General features: G+C 32.4%; 2 protein-coding genes across 4 annotated transcripts; both read left to right on the forward strand.

Annotated features, from left to right (window-relative positions):
• Nucleotides 1-3,592: 3,592 nt before the first annotated feature.
• On the forward strand, nucleotides 3,593-11,564 carry LOC137828146 (histone-lysine N-methyltransferase ASHH1). Of its 3 annotated transcripts, none has more exons than XM_068634597.1 (11): nucleotides 3,593-3,851; nucleotides 4,734-4,760; nucleotides 4,905-4,969; nucleotides 6,171-6,327; nucleotides 6,691-6,777; nucleotides 6,947-7,031; nucleotides 7,114-7,207; nucleotides 7,345-7,543; nucleotides 8,606-8,640; nucleotides 9,757-10,207; nucleotides 11,162-11,564. In XM_068634597.1, the coding sequence occupies exons 2-11, from the start codon at nucleotides 4,758-4,760 to the stop codon at nucleotides 11,429-11,431; spliced, it is 1,446 nt and encodes a 481-aa protein (XP_068490698.1). In that variant the 5' UTR covers nucleotides 3,593-3,851; nucleotides 4,734-4,757; the 3' UTR covers nucleotides 11,432-11,564. The 3 variants fall into 3 exon arrangements, with proteins under 3 accessions (XP_068490698.1, XP_068490700.1, XP_068490699.1); XM_068634598.1 differs by having other exon boundaries at nucleotides 3,730-3,891; XM_068634599.1 differs by lacking the exon at nucleotides 4,734-4,760 and having other exon boundaries at nucleotides 3,641-3,896; nucleotides 4,875-4,969.
• Nucleotides 11,565-14,365: 2,801 nt separating this feature from the next.
• Nucleotides 14,366-15,952, forward strand: LOC137830020 (phytosulfokine receptor 2). The gene has a single exon (XM_068637100.1). The coding sequence runs from the start codon at nucleotides 14,751-14,753 to the stop codon at nucleotides 15,858-15,860; it is 1,110 nt and encodes a 369-aa protein (XP_068493201.1). The 5' UTR covers nucleotides 14,366-14,750; the 3' UTR covers nucleotides 15,861-15,952.
• The last annotated feature ends 6,817 nt before the right edge of the window (nucleotides 15,953-22,769 follow it).

Raw genomic sequence — 22,769 nt, forward strand, 5'->3', positions numbered from 1 at the left:
ATGTTAGAATTTGAAAAGGAAAGTGTGAAAAAAAAAATAGTATGTTTGGATTGGAGTATGTTAGTGTGGATGTTTGATAAAAGTTTATTGAAGTTTGTGAATATGTGATGGTTGTGAGGAAATTTTTGAATTTTTCTTAAAATGTGTAAAATGTAATATTACAAAATTACACTTGTCTTTAACAATTTTTTAATAATAAAATATGAGATGTTTTTGTGTTGATTTGAGTTAAATTAAATATTGTAAATTATTTTCCATACGTTAAATAATTATTTTTGGATAAAAATAAAAAGAAATTGAAATGTAAAATTATCAATATATATAAAAATAGTAAATTATTATATAAAAATAAATAATTTAAATATTCATAAATTTAAAAAGTATAATTAAAACAAAATTGTATTTGTTATCGAACGGGGTTGAAACCAATAGAACAATTAAAGTTGTTCCTCTACCTCCTCGGTTGTTGTTGGTCAGTCCGAACTCCTATTTCTCTCCAAGCAAACTCCTTACTCTCATCTCCTCCCTCTACTTCTCGGTCTCCACAAAGTCCAAACTCGGATAATACCTACAAAAGACACTTTGATGCTCAAGTCATATTTAGTATTCGGCACTTGATATTTTAAGTATTGTATAATGGCGTACTTGATTATTGAATTTTGTGCCTATTTATCATGAGCCTTTTTTATTAGACCAAATTATAAAGTTTGGTCATGTTTAGAAGTACATTACCTAACTCTTGATTAACCTCACTAATCCTGCTTAAACATAATTGACTATGTGGTGTCAGTCAGCATAATGACTTGGTACCGTGCAGGTCCTACCAGTACACTGTATAGTATTAGTGAAAAAGTGTTGAAGGAATAATATTTTCTAACAAATCAAATTTCAAATAATTAAATCACTTTTGTTTTAGGATACATTTTATAGTTTGTTGTAACTTTTATTGAAATTTGAATTCTAGTGAATTTAAGAGATGATTTTCATAAAAATCATCCTTTAACTTTGACGTTTTTTGTGTTTTAACCCTAGTGAACCTTAAGATTTTTATAGTTGGGAGAAAAACATCCACCTATAAGGGGAGTTGATAATTTTATTTTAATTTTAGTTAATAAATCTTACGAGATTTTAGAAATTAAAACAAGGATTTACCTAAAATCTAATATATCAAATGCTTGGGGAATGTAAATAAATTATTGTTGCTGTTCATTTCTGGCTAAGTTCTCACCCATAAATCACTTCTTACTCAATTTAGTTAATATAACTAATTTTGACTCTTCAAATCCATTTTCTAATTCAAAACAGACTTACCATTAAATCAAATAATCTAAATTAAACATATTATCTCAAATTTTAGTGTGAAATACTAATAAATACAAAATTACTATTGTAGCTTAAAATACTTTCCCTTATTGTTTGCAATCTAAGTAATGACTACAAAGAGTTGGAAATTATTCAAAATCCTAGACACCAAGAACAATACAATCACACACTATCAAATTTCAGTAAATAGCTACACTAGGAGAATATCACTTCTTTTAACTAACCTAATATTCAACAATGAACCGATATGCCAGCAGAGGAAGGAATTGATATATTTTTAGGAAAAAAATCTTTAATTAAAAATTGATGGGTTGGAAATAAGTATTGACATGTCAACTACTAGCTGGCAGGATATGATTCTAAAAGGGATGAAACTTGATAAAAAAAAGAGCAAAAGAAATTGGAAAAAGAAAAAAGAAATGGGACTATACTTATTAACTTTTACATTGGATATAATCACAATTAAATAAAAATATAAGTCTATAAAAATAATCAATTGTTAAAAAGGAGTGGAGAGGAAGTAGTAACTATAAAATTCAACTCAAAACCATTCATGTTAAATGCTAAACTCGATTATTTTTTATCCTAACTTAGGTGGGTATTTTTTTTACTATGAAAGTCATGGACATATACTGTTAGGTTAAAAGGGTGTTTCTTCGTACACTTCTTCATCATTCTTCCTACACCCCACTATTTTTTGAAATAACAATATTATTCTTTGCATTTTATTTCAAAACTCAGTTTTCATGACAGTATGTGGGCTTAGGTGAAATCGTGGAGGTTGTTGTAACAAAATTTGAACTCAAGAGAGGTACAATGAAGTTGTTGGTGTTAAGAAGGTTTTGTTGGTAGTTTTAGGTAAAAAAAGAAAATGTGTTTTAATGTTTTAAGTTGGATATGGTGGTGTGGGTGTTTTCAAAAAATTGAGTTTTAAGAATCAATTCCAAAATTGGTATTCTAGAAAATGAATTATAGAATTGAAATCATGTAAGCAAGTAAGTGAAAAAATACATCATGGAATTAGTTGCTATGGAAAGGAAAGTTATTGTCTCTGGAATAGGGTTTCTGAAAACGAAAATATCCATTTCAAAATGAGTATTCCAAATTTAAAATTGTTTTTTCAGAATAAACAATCTGAAAGAGATAAAAACCTTTCAAAATTACTTTAGTCATTTCAAGTTTTTTACGGGATGCACGAAGAAGAATGATGAGGTGCAAGAAAAAACACCTAGGTTAAAAATAGTAATCCAATAAAATGCTTTTTTTTTATTGCCAAACAAAATGAAATTAAACGCAGCAGAAAGGATATCATAAAAATAAGTTTTAATGGTAAGACTTGTAATTTTTTTTCCCCTAGCTTTTAAAGGGAGCATATGTTGTTAATATATTAAATAATCTCTAAAAAAAGTCAAAATCATCATATTTAATTATTTAACAAAAATTAAAATTATATTGATAAAAAACATAAGAATTGTAATAATCCGATTATAAATATCATCTTTATAGGTTACATTAATCGATACAATTTTAAAATGATTTATTTTAATAAAAACATATATATTTTTTTTAATTATAATATGTTATGTCAACGTATCAATATCTTTTATATATAGCACTACTTTAGTACACAAATTAAAAAAATTAACCATTTCTGGAAAAACAAAAATACTAAAAACATGCTTTCAATTATAATGTGTTATGTACTCTGACTTTAGTACACGAATTAAAAAAAAATTAATGATTTCTGAAAAAACAAAAATACTAAAAGCATGCTACAAAGCAAGACTTAGCGTGAAATTGAGAAACAAAATTGAAAGTAGTATCTGAAAGTACAACTTCTAATCTGATTTTTTTATCACAACAAAAGTCGTACAGTAAAGCACAAATTCTTCATGTTAAAATCATATCTCCATGCACGATTTATCATTTTTGTAATTTTGAAAAAAAATTACATATTTTAACAAAAATTAAGAAAAATTATGCCATTTATGTATATTTTCTTGTTACAACACTCTCTATGCCAATATTTCGTTCGTATGATTATATTAAATACAAAAATGATATATAAGAAATTTTGTATTAGATAATTAATATATATTTTAAGAGATTAACAATTTTTTTCCAATAGCCTAAATAAATAGTTTCACCAAAACAATCTCCAGTCAAATTATTATGTAACTTTCTATAAGTTTTTATTATTATACCATTCTGCACTGATTATAAAATCATTTTTTATTTTAAAAGAAAATAAAGAAGTAAATTGGTAAGAGTCTTTTAATGTTGAAGTTATAAAAAAATTTGGTTCCTTTTATTAGTTGAGTTTCTGTTTCTTTTCCGATCCTGCCGGTCCAACGCCACTGTCATCTGCGGCGGCGTCATTATAACTGTACTTCGCTGGCACTGCTCACCGGAAACCCGGGACGTATTCGGAAAAATTCCCCGCCAGTGCCGAGGCAGATCTTCTATTTACACCGGAAACCGATAAGCGCATTCAAAATTCGGTGATCATTGCGTTTTTTTTAGCACAGGTTTCACTCTCGCAGGCTATTTATGGCTTCTGCAATGACGGTTGAGTTCAATATTTGATCATGTTAAATTTTTATTTTCGGAGGGGAATGTAGCCCTACCATTGTTATGCTGTCTCAATTTGTCCTCCCTAGGTTTTAGGGTTTCAGTAAAATCTATTTGAATTATATATTGTTACTAACAGTTCAAGCTTATCCTTAGTAGCAGCTCCGGACTTGTGAAATTGTGACTCAATAAATTGAGTATATGACTCTTAGGTTAGGTCACATTCAACTACCTCATGTCCCTATACATTAAGAATTGTGATGGGGATAGCACCCAATTGAAATGAAAAATGAAGTAAAGCAAAAGGAAGGGTCAAAAACTGGATGCAAATTTCCATATTATGCCTAGAGAAAATTTGTTATGACATTGTGTTTTTTTTTTCAGTAGATTCACACTCTTGCACTTGCAATTTAGTTATCGTGAAACTGTAGGTTTAAACTAGTTTATAAGGAAAATATCTACTGGAATTGCTTGAATGGGTAAAAGAGCTGTTTCTAACCTGTGTCTTTAATGATGAAAAGTAGCGATCTGTGCTTGTTGAAGGAAAATTCCTACAAATTAGATTATTTTTTTACAAATTCCTTGAAAATATAGAAAAAAATGAACTTGGTCCTCCCATTAATAAATGGAGCACAAAAAGCTGTGGTATTTTATTTTCCTACATTGCATTTCGAATGATCATGTTGCTTATTATGTTACTTGTGTTACTAGAAGTTTGGTTTAATTTGCTAGTTGATTGCAGCGTGTATAAAGCTAACAGAGTCGAGTCCTGAACTTCTTAATTTATGTGGCTTGCTATCTCTATTCTCTATATTTATGTATCTTTTCTAATTTTACAGGTTACCAATACAACCATTGCGTAGATGGTAATTTTTTGTTCTTTATTTTAGTTTTTACCTCACTTCCTTCCTCTATGTCTATGCTTTTATGTTATTATTTTATTCAAAAACGATATTGTTCATGTTAATGCGTGTTTTCAGTCAATTGACAAGCACATTGTTACTTTGAAGGATCCTTTTACTGAAGAGTTGCCTCAGTACATACATATAAATCAAAATGAGTTTTTCATGCGAAGGTTAGTAGTTCCTTATACAGTATTTACTTTATGGTGTTTTCTTCCATCTATCCCTCCTCTTTGTTGACAACTCCAATTCTTTGTGATCATACATAATATATTTTGATGGAAACTGCTGCTTATTATGAAATTGAATTCAATCCCCATGTATTGTTGAAATTGAATAGTCATACCCCGTGTATTCTTGAACTTGATTGACTACTGATTGCTTAAATGGTGTTTCACTGTAATTCTATTAACACAAAACATGCATCCTGATTGGGTCTTCTTTAAATATATGAAGTTGTCATACAAAAAACTTTTGAGCGATTTAGCAATGCTAAATTTTGTGCTGGAAATAAGTTAAACTCTGGTATAATTTCATTCATTTGAACTTGCTATTATGCTTATTGGTGTTTCTGTTGTTGTCCTTATTCATCGGTTATTTGACATTCTTGGAGTTTTGCTAGAGTTTGTTTGGATAATTTTTTTCATAAATACTTGTATGAGAAGAAATTAAGAACAAATTAATTAAATAAGTTTCTCTAAAAGTTAAAACTAGCTTATGCCAAACTAATTTGTATAAGTTTCCTTATATTAGTTTCTCCAAAAGCTAATTTTTTTAACTTATGTGTAAGTTAATGTTAGCTTTTGAAGATGTCAAGTGTTTCATTTTTCCGTTTTTTCTCTCCTATAAGTGGTTATAAAGAAGTTTGTCTAAATAGACACTTAGTCTCAATATCAAGTATCATCTCTCTGGCCGTCTCCTGATCACTAGATTTAGTGTGATGAAGCTGCCCATTTCCTTTGAGCCACTACCCGTGGACAACAGGAGAGTGAGCATAATGGAGGGTTTACTGGACAAACAAGAGTTAGTAGTAAGATTAAGCTGCCATCCAACGAGTAGTGGACATCCTTCCGAGTATCTTAATGTGTAGAAAACTTAGTAAGGACAGTAATCCTAAAGATGTAAACCTAGCAAGGAAAGAGTTGGTGCCATTATAATTGGATTACACCTTTAAAAAAAAACAAAATAGTGGTTTATTAACTCATTACATTCCTTACCCTCATCTAAACTTAACATAGGTTATAATGCCCATCGTACCCCTTACTATCAATCCAATATTAAATGCAAAATCTAATGAATAATTTGTATCAGAGAGCTGGATTTAGCTTCAAAAGTTATATTGAGTTGTTTACCTTTCACTTCATTTCTTTCCAGGCAGAAGAAGCAGAAGGAGGAGGATATTGCTATATGTGAATGCAAATACGATGCTAATGACACTGACAGTGCATGCGGGGATAGCTGCTTGAATGTTTTAACCAGCACGGAATGCACCCCTGGTTATTGCCCTTGTGATATCTTATGCAAAAATCAGGTGAATTCATGTTTAGCTTCGTATACAAAGATATTATATATATTATGTAAATTCAGTTATCTATGCATCTGTCGACTACAAAAATATTATTAAAGATACAGTTTTTTGGTTTTACTATAACAATCCTGCAGTTAGTTAGGGTTGATCGTGTGAAGTTAATTCTTTTTTATCTTCCAACCTGTGTTTGAGGGAACTTGATATAGTTATTGCTTACTTATATTCTGTTTTTTTTTTTTTCATTTTATAAACTTATCAGTGGTGCTCAAGAATGCCCTTCTAGAACTTTTTTAACCTTTGAATTTATTTTGGATGAGGCCAATAGCAATTACTGAATTCTTTTTCCCTGTGTCATCATGGTTACAGAAATTCCAGAAGTGTGAATATGCTAAAACAAAGTTGTTTAAGACTGAAGGCCGTGGATGGGGTCTTTTGGCTGGTGAGGATCTCAAGGTAATCATATGATATAATGAATTGCTGCGAAATTAGCAAAAGGAAAAGAGAAACTTTCTTGCAAAACCTGATGAATTTCAATGCATTTTATGTTTTATGGGTATGGCTTATCATGTAGCCATTCCTTTAGTTCAACAGTGCCACACTTCAATTTATATATTTCATACAGGCAGGACAATTTGTCATCGAATACTGTGGAGAAGTAATATCATGGAAAGAAGCCAAACGTAGATCCCAGGCTTATGAAAATCAAGGTCAAATGCCAATTAATTCAATTTTTCTGTTTGTCTGGTATTTGATTGTGCATTTTTAAATTTTTTTTTTTGCGTTTTGCAGGCCTTAAAGATGCATTTATCATTTGCCTTAATGCATCTGAATCTATTGATGCAACCAGGAAAGGAAGCCTTGCTAGATTTATAAATCATTCCTGGTAATCACTACAAACAAAAATATGGAGATTAAGTATAACGAACCTGCTAGTATGCAATATAATAGCCTCTTTTTCTTGTTCTACTTTGTTTCCCTTGCCCAAGGTTTGATATCAAATGAATACTTTTAAGTTTGCAGTCAACCGAATTGTGAGACGAGAAAATGGAATGTGTTGGGGGAAATAAGAGTTGGAATATTTGCAAAACATGATGTTCCTATTGGAACTGAATTAGCTTATGATTATAATTTTGAATGGTTTGGAGGTGCAAAGGTTCGTTGCCTATGTGGTGCACTCAAATGTTCAGGGTTCCTTGGAGCAAAATCTCGTGGTTTTCAGGTAATCTTTACTTAGGTAGTTTTAACCCCACAAAAATTAAGTGCTTGGATGAATCCTTTTGTATGCTTTGCATGGCGTGATTGTTGTAGTCTTGTTGACCATGAGCTTTTTAAGTTCTGTTTCTGATAGTTTGAAAGGTGATGGTTAGATGTTTTTTATTCTTTTGATAGTGTAGATGATTGAATATTAAACCTAAATAATACTGAAAAATGTGTAGATATGGACACTTTATTAAAGAGGCCAGTTCTTCTGTTCAATTTGATTATCAGTTTTGATCCATTACTGAAAACGTGGTAGAATCTTGCCTTAGGTGGTTTGGGCATGTGTAGTGATGATCACTAGAGGCCTGAATTAGGAGATTAAATCACATGGAGGGTAGTCTTAGTGGTAGGGGCAGAGAGAAGCCGAAAAACTATAAGCAAAGTCTTTGGGAAGAATTTGAAGGTCTATAGTTTGTCAATTGAACACTATGGTAGCATTTGTTTCAAGGTACTATGTTTTATATCATGGAATCACAGTCTCATGAATATTATTCTCAAGAACATTTCCATGAAAATGTTTGGTCGACATTTAGTAATTTTATGATAAATAATTTTTTTAGTAAAAAATTGAATAAATGAAAGTGGGAGAAGAAACGTGGAAGAAACTTCTATAGATTATATTCCTATGAGAATATTTTCACCAAGGGAAACATGGACATCTTATATTCCTAAGAATCAATAATTCCTGAGAAAATTTGTTCAAAACTTGTACGAAACATGGGAATGTGGTATTCCCTAGTTCACTTTCCTTGGAATCCTTTTTAATACCTTGAAACAAACAACCTATGGCTTTGTTTGATTGATCCATGTAGCCAACCTGACTCACTGGTAAAAGGGCTTGGTTGCTGTTGTATCAGTTTTTATCTCGTGAGATGCATGTGCGGACAATCATTTCATTAGGGGAAGCATATTTTTTAATAATTTGAAATAACTAGCTTTATTCCTTCATTTTTCTTAACTTTTCCTTTTCTTTCATTATTATTATTCGTTTATTTTCTCTAATGTTGGGAAAATTGAGCAGGAGGATACTTATCTATGGGAAGATGACGATGATAGGTAATTTTTAATGTATCCTTTTGTTATGATACATTCCTCTATAAGTAACAGTTTTCATTTTCCCTGTTAGGAATCTGTACCACTGTACTAAGCAACATAAAATGATTTAGTATCGAACTACCTATCCCCTGAAACTAATGTCATTGTTTCAAAATTTTCCTTTGACTATGGGGAAACAAACTAGCATCATCAACCAGGTTACAATTGTACATGGAAATCTTGAAAATCCAGTCATTAAATTTTCATACATTTTATTTTTAGTACATATACAAACAAAGTTAAAAGTTATGGCATGATTTGTCATTTTATATATATGTCACTAAACATTATAATTATTTTAGGTTTAAATGTTTTTAGTGTTTGATATTATTGGTTATTTTGTGATTAGTCCCTCTATAATTTCTGTTGTGCTTTTCCCCCTTATATTTAACCTAAAATAAAATACTATGTTTTAGTCTCTCACCAGTGCGTTTGTTAGAAGAACAGGTGAGGGACTTCATATTTCTTTGCAAATACAAATAAAAAAGTTAAGTATATTAATTCCAAAAACAACATTTTTTAGAGATTAAAAATTCCAAAACAACATTTTTTACAGATTAAAAATATATTTAAATCATTGTTAATATTCAAAACCAAAGAAAATGTCTTTATTTTTTAATTGTTCACTTATTAACCTAATTTAGACGATTTTTTTTCACCTAATTGAAATAAAGTGTTCTCCTGGTATATTTATATTTAAAGACAATAAGTTATGCACCACCAATGTAAAAATGTAAAACAGCTCTACACTCTTTCAGTCACAAACTACAGTGTAAAGGGGCATAATCATTAAACTTTTATTTTATTGTATCAGAACAGGAAATGTGAGCATTTTAACATTTTGATAAACAAAATTTAATTAATTCTAAAATACCTGACTAGTAATTCTAAAATTCCTGATTAAGATTAAAAAAACTTTTTCCTGATATTTATTGTATTTATATACAACACATATTTACATTATAATTTTTAAACACACAAAATTTAAAATAATGTTAAATCTTTTTACAATGTTCCTTTGGTTCCTTTTTGTCATGGTGATTTGGTGAGTTTTCTTCTTGATGTTCTTGATTACAGGTACTCTGTTGAGAAAATTCCTGTATATGATTCTGCAGAGGATGAACCAGTGTCAAATGTTAACGGACGAACTGAATCCCCTTTGGATGTTATGCTTAAAGATGAGCAACTATCTGAGTCCACTGGTTTTAACGTTCAGTCCCTTGATTCAGTTCAGATGAAAGGTTTAGATGTCAAAAAGATTAAAACTGAAGTAACAGATGAGGATATGCACTTGTACAACCACGATACTGAACAGACGCTTTCACAAAAGAATGCAATGATATCACGAATCCGAAGTAATGCTGCAGGCAGAAACTATCACATTGGACCTAGGTCTATGTCTACCAAAAGATCAAGGGCATATAATGGCGGAAGGTTTAAAAATCTCGTAGAGAAGAAAATTGATGCAAAGTTTGCTGCTGGCCTCCTAGCATCCAAGGAAGCACAAGAGGAGATTTTGAATTGTGAGGTACGAATTTCTTTAGTTTTTGTTGTTGCTGATATCTGAACATTATAACCTTGGCTTTTAATTTTGTTATTAGGCTTAATCTTAGGTCGTCCTCTTACAAGGATACCTTTAGTAATGTAGTTAGCAGATTCGTAATTGGATCTGGAGGATCCTTTTTTTTAAATGACTAGTTCACAATCTAGAGCTATCATTTAGAGGAAAGTAAATGTATTTGAACTTGAGGTGTAAGCCTCAAAGAGTTTATCCAGGGGGTGGCTGTGCATGATTTTGTAACCTTGAAATTTGAAAAGTTGTTTAATTTGGTGGCAAACTCCAATCCTTTCACTCCTTTATATTGTGCAGTTGCAGACCACCCAAATCTTATTTGTTGCTTGTAACCTTGAAATTTGAAAAGTTGTTTAATTTGGTGGCAAACTCCAATCCTGTCACTCCTTTATATTGTGCAGTTGCAGACCACCCAAATCTTATTTGTTGCTGATTTTAATATAGTTCCCAGTAATCAACAATGTAAAGTGAGAAAGTAAAAGTGCATTTGTTTATTATTTGAAATTAGTTAAAAATTCTACTAAATGGTGAATGAGTTCTTACTTTTCACTCTGCACTCTTGTTTCAAAGAAGTCAAATCCTTTGGTTTCATATTGGGGAATTCCTTTTCCTCCGGTCCCTTCCTCTTCCAAATCTCTTCATCTTGCAGTTACTGCTTAATGCAGATCTCCTCTTACCGTCACTGCTTAATGCTAATGTAAGAAATTACAAGAAGATATCAATGTCAGCATCACGATGAAAATAATAAAATTGTTAGGCATAGTTTAGATGAGAATTGTAATTGGGGTTTGGTGCATCATAGTAAATGCTTTATTGTCATTTCATTATGCTACTTGTAGCATATGGTGCCGATTGGATTTCTTTGTCTAGTTTTGTGTACATCTCTTATTTAAAGGTATCTCCATGCAGAAAAGAAAGGATGATGCTACATCTACTCTTGATTCCTTATACGATGAAATACGGCCTGCTATTGAGGAACACGAGAGGGATAGCCAAGACAGTGTATCCACCACAGTTGCAGAGAAGTGGATACAGGTTTGCTGCCTAAAATTGAAGGCTGAGTTTGATCTTTACTCGTCAATTGTCAAAAATGTTGCTTGCACTGCGCAAAGAGCACCTGGGCAAGCAAAACCTACTGAAGTAGATAATGAAAACGAAATTAAGTTCTTGACAGGTTGAAATTCTCATTAAATTTTTTACCCAATGTCACTGAATATGTGGTCAAATTTGAGGGAACTTTCTATAATTCATTAAATTGAGAATCTAAAGACTTGATGAATAAATCTTTATAATATTTATTTATTATTTTGCCTTTTTTGTGCTTTATATATATATATATATATATATTTTTTTGTGGAAATGAAAATACGTGGAATAAAATATTGGTTGTATGCGAAAAAATGTATTATAAATGGTATGTTCTTTGGTAGCCTGTTAATATATATTTTCTCATCTCATATATGTCAAATCAACAATAACTTGTTTGAATTAATTATTTAGGCAGATATCAGTGTCTAATTGACTGGACGAAATAGAGCGAATTGTTAATGCATAGCTTAGGCGATATTCCTCTAAGTAGCTATCTACATTTATATTTTAAGCAAAATCAAAATGGTTTCCAAACCGAGAGTTAGTAAGAAAAAATATATAAAATGATATATATATATATATATATATGTATGTATGTATGTATGTATGTATGTATGTATGTATGTATGTATGTATGTATGTGTGTGTATAAAGAGAGAGAGGAGAGAAATATTTTTGACTATACTGAAATGGTTGTTTTCTCCTTAAATACAGTTTTTCTTTTCACTTTGTCTGGATGGTTAGTGATATAATGATGAAAAAAAATGAAATAAAGGTGGTATAATTTGAAATTAATTAAAGCAAAATTATAAATTTTCTGCATTGGTGGAATTAGAAAACAATGAGGAAATAATCTTTTTGTTGTTTGCTGAAGTTATGAAGTGAAAGCAAGGACATAGAATAAAACAGGAGTTAAAATTATACGGGTATATTCAATTGAAATTTAGAAGATTTTAAGATTCTTTTTAATTGTGTTCAATCAAAATCTTTAAAACTTAAAAAAAAAGTTATGATATTTCTTGTCTGTCTATGTAACTTGAAACAATCTTGATGTAAATCTCTTAAAATAATGAAAATTCTTCTCTACATTAGTGATGGTAGAGATTTATTATAATTAATTTGAAAATGTAACTAAGAATGATATAAAAAGTAAGGAAAAGAATATTACTGAATATAATAAGGGAAAAAGAGTAACACGAGAACACTAATTCATTGAAAATTATTATTTTTGACTAAAGTATATAAGGGAAAAAGAGTAACATGATCAAGGTAGAACACTAATTCATTGAAAATTATTATTTTTGACTAAAGTAAATGTTTTAGTTGAGATACAATCTTCTTTATTAAAATACTTTTTATTTCAACATAATCCTAATTTAATATGGACTAAAAGTGAATTCATAATTTAATCTAGATTGAGATGGATTTATGAAAGTTATCTTGTTTGTAACCATAAAAAAAAGTTAACAGCGAGAAAGAAGATGTGGTGATTCCTTGTTATTGTAAGGAGAATTATGAGAAAATGTTCTTATTTTTTTTAATGCACTTTGGTGATTTTATAATTACGAATATTTTTATTTTTTCTTTGAAGATAAAAAAATATTATGATAATTTTTGATGTTATAACAATTTTATATAATTCGTATTTTTTCCAAAACCAGTTCTTAGACAATATTAAAAAAAAATATTTTAATTATAAACAATTAAAATACATAAATTAATAAATATCTTTATTTTTTATTTATTTTTAAATCAAATTTATAATTTAATTTTTTATCAATTAAAAATTAAAATTTCAATCACATTATTTTTAAAAAAAAATTTAATTTATTTTAATTTATTTTTCTTATTTCTTTTTACTTTTTACTACATTTCACCTTAATACAAAGAATCTCTATTTCCTCACATTTGCCACAAATTAGTCAGATACAATCCTTATTTCAAACAAAACTAAACATAAACGTCTGATTACATCTTTTAAGTGGAATGATGCTCTTTTTTTTCTTTTCATATGTTCTTTTCATCACTAGACCTATCACTTGTTTTCAGTAGGTCCACAAAGAACTTACATGCATGACAACTCCCTATTTAGTGTAATTGCTAGTGTAATTGTAATAAGAGAAATAATAAGTAAAAGTGAGTACTTTTGAATGGGTCCAATCCCATTGGGGTAAACATGTCAAATCACAAATTGGCATCAATAGAAACCCAGATTTTCAACGGTCAGAAAGCTCTTGCTTTGCTCTATCCCCAAAAAAAAGAGAGGGAAGTACGAGGAGTATGTGCACAAAATGTGATAAGGTGATATGGGTTTTGTTTGGATTGGAAAGTGGAAAGTTGAGGGTGTGGAAGAGTGAGAGTTGTTTGGATTGGAAAGTGGAAAGTTGAGGGTGTGAAAGAGTGAGAGTGTAAGAAAAAAAATGTAAAAAAAGTTAGTGTGTTTGGATTAGGATATGCTAGAGTGAATGTGTTAAAAAAAGTTTATTCAGATACATGAGTAATGTAATAATTGTAAAAGTATTTTAAATTATTTTTTTGAATACTGTAAATTATAAAATTATAAATTTACCCTTATATATAAAAAAAAATTATTAATTTTATGCATATTTTAATTAATTAAAATAATTTAAAATTTTATTTATAAATAAACAAAATGTAAAATTCAAAAAAAGAATTAAATATAATTTTTAATGTAAGTATTAATTTTATTATTTTTCATTTTATTAATTTAAATTAATTTTGTTACTTAAGTTAATTTATTTAAATAATTTTAATATTATATATGATTTTTTAAATTATATTATGTTATATATATAAAATTATTATTATTAATATTATTGTATGAGAAAATAAGGACATCATATCATGTTCTTTTTTATCTCATTCCACTCTTTTTCACTCTTTTTCCTCTTCAATTATGAAAGGATCTTAAATACTTTTAATTTTCTGTTCATTCCGATCCTCAACCTTCCCCTCTCATACAAACAAATAAGAGTAAAACTCATTCAACCTCAACCTAAAAAAATATAATCGATCACGAAACTTAATTAATAATTCAAAAACTGTGCAATAATAAGAGAGAATAGATAACAAAGTGATGTGAGAAAGAAAGTAACTTTATCCAACCCGTCTCCTTCCTTCTCTAAGGTCAACAGAGGCACTAATAATTAACCTGTGAATTCAACAAAGAGCAAAAAAACTAATAGAAAGAGCCAAAAATCACCGCAGAGGGAAAGACCAGAGAAAAGTGGGGTTAATATGGAGTTGATGACCGTTGACTGGTCTCCTACAACATCTTCCACGAAATCACAATCCCACTTTCCTTTCTTTCCATTTTCCATTCACATTCCTTTACTCATTCATCTCTCTCTCTAAATTCACTCAGTCAATCAATCACTCCTCCCCTCCCATGGACAACGCTTTCCAAGCCATCGTCGCCGCCATAGGCAGCTTCTTCATCGTCTCGCTACTCCTTGTCGGAGCCATCATGCTCTGCCAGCAGTACCGCAACTCCTCCAAAGCCCGCACCCGCCACAGATCAACCACACCCGCGCCCACCCGCGACGCCTCTTTCTCTCTCGCCGTTGTCGACGCCAGCTGGTCCTCCGACCCCAACCTCATCAAGATCACGTGGGAGGAGCTCGCCGTCGCCACCGAAAACTTCTCCCCGCACCTCATCGTCGGCGACGGCAGCTTCGGCCTTGTCTACAAGGCCCGCCTCTCCACCAACGCCCTCGTCGCCGTCAAGAAGCTCTCCCCCGACGCCTTCCAGGGCTTCCGCGAGTTCAGGGCGGAGATGGAAACCCTAAGCAAGCTCAACCACCCAAACATCGTCAGAATCCTCGGGTACTGGGCCTCCGGCCCAGAACGTTTACTCGTCTATGAGTTCATCGAAAAGGGAAACCTCGATCAGTGGCTCCACGAGCCCGATCCCTCTCGCACCCCCCTGTCCTGGGAAACTCGCGTCAACATCATCCGCGGCGTGGCCCACGGGCTTTCCTACCTCCACGGGCTCGAGAAGCCCGTCATTCATCGCGACATAAAGGCCAGCAACATCTTGCTGGACTCCAAGTTCCATGCCCACATCGCTGACTTTGGGCTGGCCCGCAGGATCGATAAAACGCACTCCCACGTTTCCACACAGTTCGCGGGCACAATGGGCTACATGCCGCCCGAATACATTGAAGGGTCGAATGTGGCGAACACGAAGGTGGATGTTTATAGTTTTGGGATTTTGATGATTGAGACCATGTCCAGTCACCGGCCCAATTTGCCGATGAAATTGGGCGAGAATGCAATTGGGATTGTCCAGTGGGCGAAAAAGATGAGGGAGCAAAATGCGGAGATGGATATGGTTGATGTGAATATTTCAAGAGAAGGGTTGAGTGAGGAGAGTGTTAGGGAGTATGTACGCATCGCTTGTGAGTGTACCAGTGCGATGCAGAAGGAAAGACCCGAAATGCCACAAGTTCTCCAATGCTTCTCCTCCATCCCACCCAATCTTTTTATCTCATCCTAACCATGTAAATACCTACTCTTCCTACTACAATCTATAAACATTGTTTACTTTTTAATTATATATGTTCTATTGGAGGATACCCTCTACTACAACATTCCAATATCTTCTTTTATCTTTTTCTTTTCTTATTATTTTATTCATTTCATTGTGTTAAAAGAGATAATACTTTTATGCTTCCAATATGTTATACATTTAATCTTAACCAACATTTGAATAGTATTGAAGGTTTTCGATTTCTCTCATGCCTACTTCTATGTAGCACTTTGAGGCCGACACTACTACAACAATATTTAGATGATTAGGAGAATCTCCATTATAAATGTAATTCAATTGTCACACATTTTTTTTTGTTTTTTTTTAATTTGATTCTGAAGTAGGACTTGAAGGTGTCAAATTCAATATCCACCATCGATTTTAACATTTTAAATTTTTTTAAATAACTTTGAGTGAAGTGTAATCTCACATTTTTTAATAATTTTAGTTATACTTTCATTCTCATATTTTCTTTATACCTATATCACTTTCATTCTTTTCTAATCGTATTATTTGAAAGAGTAGTTTCATTTTCTAAGCATGTGTGACAGGGTTGATGATAATATTTGTTGAAGTGACATTTTTCAGTGTGATTTTTTTTTATTTCATTTGTACACTTCGCGGGTTATCTAGGTTGCTTAATATGAATTTAAACATGAATTTTTGTTATGCAAATGATATAATTTTGAATAGTATATAACAAAAATGGATGCACCTAAAGCAAAATCCAGTGGGAGACAAGGAAAGCATGCATTTGAGAGTGACTAAATCAAAATTAATTTCACTTACATTGTCACCTAAGTAAAAGTTAAGATTCAATACACTTTGAACATTTGTATTATTTGATGCAAAATTTAGTTCATAAATAATATAAAATTACACAAAGAATAAATAGAGGACGGTAGGTTTTTGTCTCATTCGCAATGAAGTACTAATGAGCATCAAACTTTTAGCCCTCCATAAATATATTGACAATCCTATTTTTTTATACAACTATATTACAACCCTCAATACTATTATTTTAATATTTTTTCATATCATTTAATTACAAATTTACCCTTTATCATTGTTCTTGCCAACTCGAGGTAGGTCAGAATCTGGATGAGCTCCTAATGGTGGTCTCCCTTCAAGCTAGTGATTCAACCTTCGAGAAACGAGAGAGCTCCTCCTGCGATGACACTTCGACGCTCAATAATGATATGATATGATAAAATATGAGTTAAGAGTACTCCCTGTGTTGTGTATTAGATGTAACCTAGCCCTAGATCCTCTCCAAGTGGCTTAGGATAAGTGTGTAAAAGATAGATCACCTTGTTGTTGACCATATCCGGCGTAACGTAGTCCGATTCTGCCTTTATTGAGTCATTAAGGGCGATTAAGTCTAATGAATAAAGGATGATGCACGTTTCCAGTTAAGGATAAGATTCCGATTCTCATATTATACGTTAGGCAAGACCCATCACTCTACAATTATATATATTTATATCTAAATCAATCATCTCAAAAGTTACAACTCTTATGGTTGTTGATCCGGTCGGTCATCGGTAGTCGATGACGTCAGCAGCAGATAACCACGTGGACCACTCGCAAGGTGACACGTGGATCAGGTGGCAGAGAAATCAGGGAAGAGATCACCCATAACGGTGATCGGTGGGTAGTAACTGAGTGGCCACCGACAGATCAGTTCCAAGATAAACACCTGGGGGGAGAACGCGAGAAGCAATAGAGCACCGATCAGTCATCGGGTGCATGGTCATCGGGGTTTCGTGTTACACGCAGTTAAACTGGGACTGAGATTCCCAGCGAGAGCGTTACGCATGGACCTCGCATGATCATATATCAGAGAAAGAGGAGCTGCTCGCCGGTAGAATCGTGCACGAGAGTGGCCTGAGGGAGTTAGTAAACCGGTCAGTGATTGGTGACTCTCTTAACCCATTACGTGCATGACATCGTGAAGGGGAAATCGTTTATGCATAGAGCAATGCTTGGTGAGTGTGCCTAGTCCAGCCACACCTGGCGTTCTCCTGGGAGTGTGCGATTCACCCAGATGGAAGAAACGCGCTAAGTTACTCCGCAAGGGAATAACTTAAGCGCACAAAGAGATGCGCTAGAACCCTCCAGGTAGTGGCACGTGTACGGTTAGATGTGAGTTGCATGCCTCCACGTGTCACCGTCTGAGAGAGGCGCGACCAAGATAAAAGTGCACTCCGCGTCGTGAAAGGTACACACCCACGTTTTTACTCATTTTGGTACGTTTTCGCACAATAGCGTAACAGAATTCTGACACACGCAGAGGATAGCGTAACAGAATTCTGTTAGGCACAGACACACAGAGAGAGAAAAAAGAGAATCAGAGAGAGATTCAGTGACATTTTTTTGTTGGTGGTTCTGTGACCTAACTTGAGCGTCGGAGTGCAAACGACCGCTAGAGGCGCCGTCTGTGTGTTTTGCAGGTTGCGTTTGAAGTTCCCGGAGAAGGTTCTAAGAGCATTCTTGCGGATAGCACAGTTGCATAGGCGGGATAAGGAAGCGACAAAACAATTCCTCCACGCTTGAGTTGACGACAGGATCAGTTGTCAAAGTATCATTTCTTGATAAAGATAAGTTATAATAGATGATTTTGGAAGGAGGAATTGAGTGTTGTCATGCTTTTGACCTTCTAGCCACAACAAACAATCATTACCAGCAATTACTACCAAAAAAAAAAAAAAAAGACACTACTTTCTTTATCATACTAAGAAAAATATTGTTTAAATTAAAAAAAAAATATGAAAGTACAATGGAGGAGGAGGGACAATTTGACCTTGAAGATTATACAAAGTTAAAAGAACCATGAAAAAACTCCCCAATTTTTCATAAATATGATCCTTATTCATATACATATAACCATGCCTTCATTTTTGTTTTAATTACTTTCTAGTTTGTAGTATTATATCATGGACCGCAAACAATGATCAAAATGGGTAGTTTTCTCTAAATTTCATTAATCACATTTTAAATTTACATTTAAATTTGGGAGATTCTTTAAGTCAGAATATTGAGTGTGTTCTCTTTCTATAAGTTTATTTGAAGTGGATTTTTCCTCTCTTAGAATTGCGATTAGGTCTCCATGATCAAGGGTTCATAATCATTAATTTCCCTCTTATTGTTTTAAAAGACACGAAACATGATATTTAAAATCACAAATCATTGATATAACTTGCATGTTAATTTTTTATATTTAGGCCACTCATACGAATACATACATCAGTGTGTTATTCGCGCCTACAGTTTTTTGTATAGTTCGTCACCATATACATACATGTATTATAAAATCACATTACATGATGGTAACATTTCAAATGTTGATTAAAGTTTTTGTTTTTATTTAACATTGTTATGGTCCCACGGTTGATGTTACTCGAATTAGAACATTCGAGAAAAGTGTTATTCGACTTTATAGAGGGACTGTTTTTAAAAACAAACTTAACTTGCAAAAAACTAAACACATTTTTCGTACAAAAACTACATTTTTAGCTTTTAAAATAGACCTAAAAATTCTAAATTAAATTAACCCTTAATTTAACCCCAAATTAACCAAGCAGATTTTCATTTTGAAATTCATTTCTTAAAAAAAAAAACTTAGCATCCCTCGAGTCATACTCTAAAATTTGAGTTTTTGGTGCTCATATTTTAAGCTTCGGTTGGATTGAGGTGATGGTGAAAACCTGAGATTATTTAGATTCAGAAAAAGTAAATATTTTTAAGTGAAAGAATATATAAAAATTACTAATAAGTCCTTGGATTGATTGCATTAAGAATATGTATAAATTAGATTTCAACAATGAATAATATGAGCTGCAAATAAATATTTAGAAACATTTATTAATATATATATATATATATATATATAATTGGAGATGAGGTTGAACTTTAGTTATTGAAACGAATATAATTATTTTAAAATATAATAATTGTAATTATTAAATTTGATTTAGAAATGAAATTGTAAAATTCAAATGTAATTAATGTAGGAGAAAAATCAAATTTAATTATGCATGAACCAAGTTCACATCAACAATATTTTTTTGCAATTTAATTGAATGAGGTGTCCATTAATTTTTGCATGCAACTTTTACCATTTACATTTGGTTGCATTCAATTCATATTGAAATGTGAACACGACGGTTACATAAGGTGAAATAATTTTTAAAGTTACTGTAATTACCTTCTGGTGGTAGAGAAGTTAGTTCGAATACAAAGGAATTTTTTTTTGGATGTGGTTCAGATGGTAGGAAGATCACTTGGGTCTATTGGAAAAAGGTTTGTGAGCCTCATGACTATGGGGTCTAGGTATTATTGACCTAAGGTTGTTTAATTTGGCTCTATTAGGTAAGTGGATTTGGAGGTTGGGTACGGATAAGGGCGGTCTGTGGAAAGAGATCCTCGCTTCTAAGTATGGTGGGTGGAGAAGCTTGAGAGAGGAAGGTAAAGTTGGTAGGGGCTCTCTTTGGTGGAAAGATTTGAAGGAGGTGTGGGCTTCAGAGGGTTGGGGAAGAAGTTTTGAAGATGGGTTTGAGTGAGAAGTTGGTGAGGGCAGGGCTATCCTTTTTTGGGAGGACAGTTGGTTGAGTTGTGGAGCGTTGAAGAGTGTTTTCCCGAGAATTTTCTCTCTTAGTGTGACAAAAGGTGCAAAGGTGGCTGAACTAGGGAATTGGATTGATGGTGTTTGGGTGTGGCACTTTGAATGGCGTAGACCCTTTTTTGAATGGGAGAAACCTCTGGTGGAGCAGTTCTTTCAGTTACTACAAGGGGCGAAGTTGGAATCGGGGAAGGCAGATTGCTGGATTTGGAAGGCATGGGGGTTTCATACTTTTACGGTTAACTCAACCTATTTTCAAGTTAGGAAGGATAGAGTTGGGGAGGTTTCTCCAGTTTACAGTAAGTTGTGGAGGTGCAAAGCTCTGCCTTCTGCTTTGGTCACTGCTTGGAGGGTGATGGAGAATAAGATTGCTACTAGGGTAAATTTGGAAAGGCGAGGAGTGGTGGTAGAGAATCTGGTGTGTGGTTTGTGTGGGAAGGTGGAAGAGTCGTCCAGTCATCTGTTTTCCGTTTGCGAGTTTACCTGGCGAGTGTGGTGTCTTTGTTTTGAGTGGCTTGGAATGTCGTTTGTTATTCACAAGGACCCTTTGGTAAACTTCCAACAATTCAGGTTGTGTTCGGCTTCTGATGTGGTTAATGACGTTTGGGGGGCGATTTGGGTTGGTGTTGTGAGTGGAATTTGGAGACATAGGAACTCGGTGACCTTCGACAGGGGCGTGGTAGATGCGCTCGAGGTATTTGCATTGGTACAGGTAAATGTTTAGTCTTGGATTTTTGCAAAGTCCTGTTGTAATTCCTTTACGTACCTCAACTGGGTTTTGAACCCAGTGGATTGTATGAGACTGGTTGTAATACTTTCTTGAGTTGGTTTGGTTGTTCCTTATTTAAATTGGAAGGTGTTCCTTAGTTGGATGTTGGTAAGGCGCTAGCTCTTTTTGTATAAGGGTTGGACCACCCTTGAAGTGGTTCCCATTTATTTATTTTTTATTGTTAATAAAAAAAAATATATTAAATCTAATTTAAATGTGGTTTAAATAATAAATTGAATGGTTGAGAATGCTTAACCCTAAATATCATGACATACCTCAACTATTTATTCATTCATCCTCCGTTTGATTTGAAAATTTGGTGAGTCGGACTAGTATTTTTGTCTTCCAATTCTTTTTGATCCATTCTTTAGGGTGGTAACAATGTAAACAGACTAATCTTGTATTGGTTTGTAAAATGTAGGTCGAATTGGTCCATTCCGCTTAAGTAAAGTGGATTCAATCTATTGACATACATAAAGATGATTCGTAGTTCGTATAAAAAATTAAAATTTTATTAAAAATAAAAAATATTAATGCACTTGTAATGTATCCAGAAAATAAAAACTGGAAAAGACAATTTATATTTTTCCCTGCACCTCATCAATTTTAAAATTTAATTTCCCTAACATAAAATTTAATTCCATAAATAAAAATTTAGAAGATATATTTTTTTTTTCTAAAATAACCTTTTGAGAAAAAATATTTTACCTTCCAACCTCTACTACAACTATTTTGACTTTTGGAATTCGATTTCTACAAGTGATGGAGTGCAAGAAGAAATTTGAGGATGCAAGAATAAATATCTCTTTTATTATTATGTGGGCTTGGAGGCTCATCAGCTCCGTCCTATCATTGACTCATACAAGTTGCAAGTTAGGAATAAATATCCCTTTTATTATTGTGTGAGCTTGGAGGCTGATCAGCTCCGTCCTATCATTGACTCATACAAGTTGAAAGTTATGGAGAGTAGACCTAAACGAAGTAAATCAAAATAATGAGCTAATTCTGTGTTATCCATAGTTCCGTGTAAATTGTCAAACTAATAGATTAAAACACAGGAACTGGTAGATTAAAAATAGGACAGGACAAAGTGACTTGCTACTTTTTTTTATTTAAATTAAAATAAAATTTTATTTTATTTATTTAAAAAATACAATATACACTAGCATTATAACTTATATCATTGTCACTTATAAATGAATTATAAGTAAGTAATTTAAAGGTAATAATTATTTTAATTTATCTTATTAAAGATATTAATTAATCAATAAAAAAATTTAAAAAATATTTATATAATTAAATATACTTTTTTAAGTATATATATATATATATATATATATAATTTTACGCATTGAAATGTGAACACGATAAGATGAAATAATTTCTAGCGTTACTGTAATTATTGTATTGAAACTAATTTAAGTGTGGTTTAAATGATAAATTGAATGATTGAGAACCCTAAATTCTAAAGGCTTAAGTGATTGAT

Source organism: Phaseolus vulgaris, chromosome 7, assembly GCF_000499845.2.
Source record: "Phaseolus vulgaris cultivar G19833 chromosome 7, P. vulgaris v2.0, whole genome shotgun sequence".
Taxonomy (NCBI): Eukaryota; Viridiplantae; Streptophyta; class Magnoliopsida; order Fabales; family Fabaceae; genus Phaseolus; species Phaseolus vulgaris.

What these genes read in the sequence shown, in the direction of transcription:
- LOC137828146 (XM_068634597.1), top strand. An exon ending in CCAGGCTTATGAAAATCAAG is followed by an intron (nt 7,032 to 7,113) that starts GTCAAATGCCAA and finishes TGCGTTTTGCAG; the next exon opens with GCCTTAAAGATGCATTTATC. An exon ending in TGGGAAGATGACGATGATAG is followed by an intron (nt 8,641 to 9,756) that starts GTAATTTTTAAT and finishes TCTTGATTACAG; the next exon opens with GTACTCTGTTGAGAAAATTC.
- LOC137830020 (XM_068637100.1), top strand. Translation starts at nt 14,751, where the DNA reads ATGGACAACGCTTTCCAAGCCATCGTCGCCGCCATAGGCAGCTTCTTC.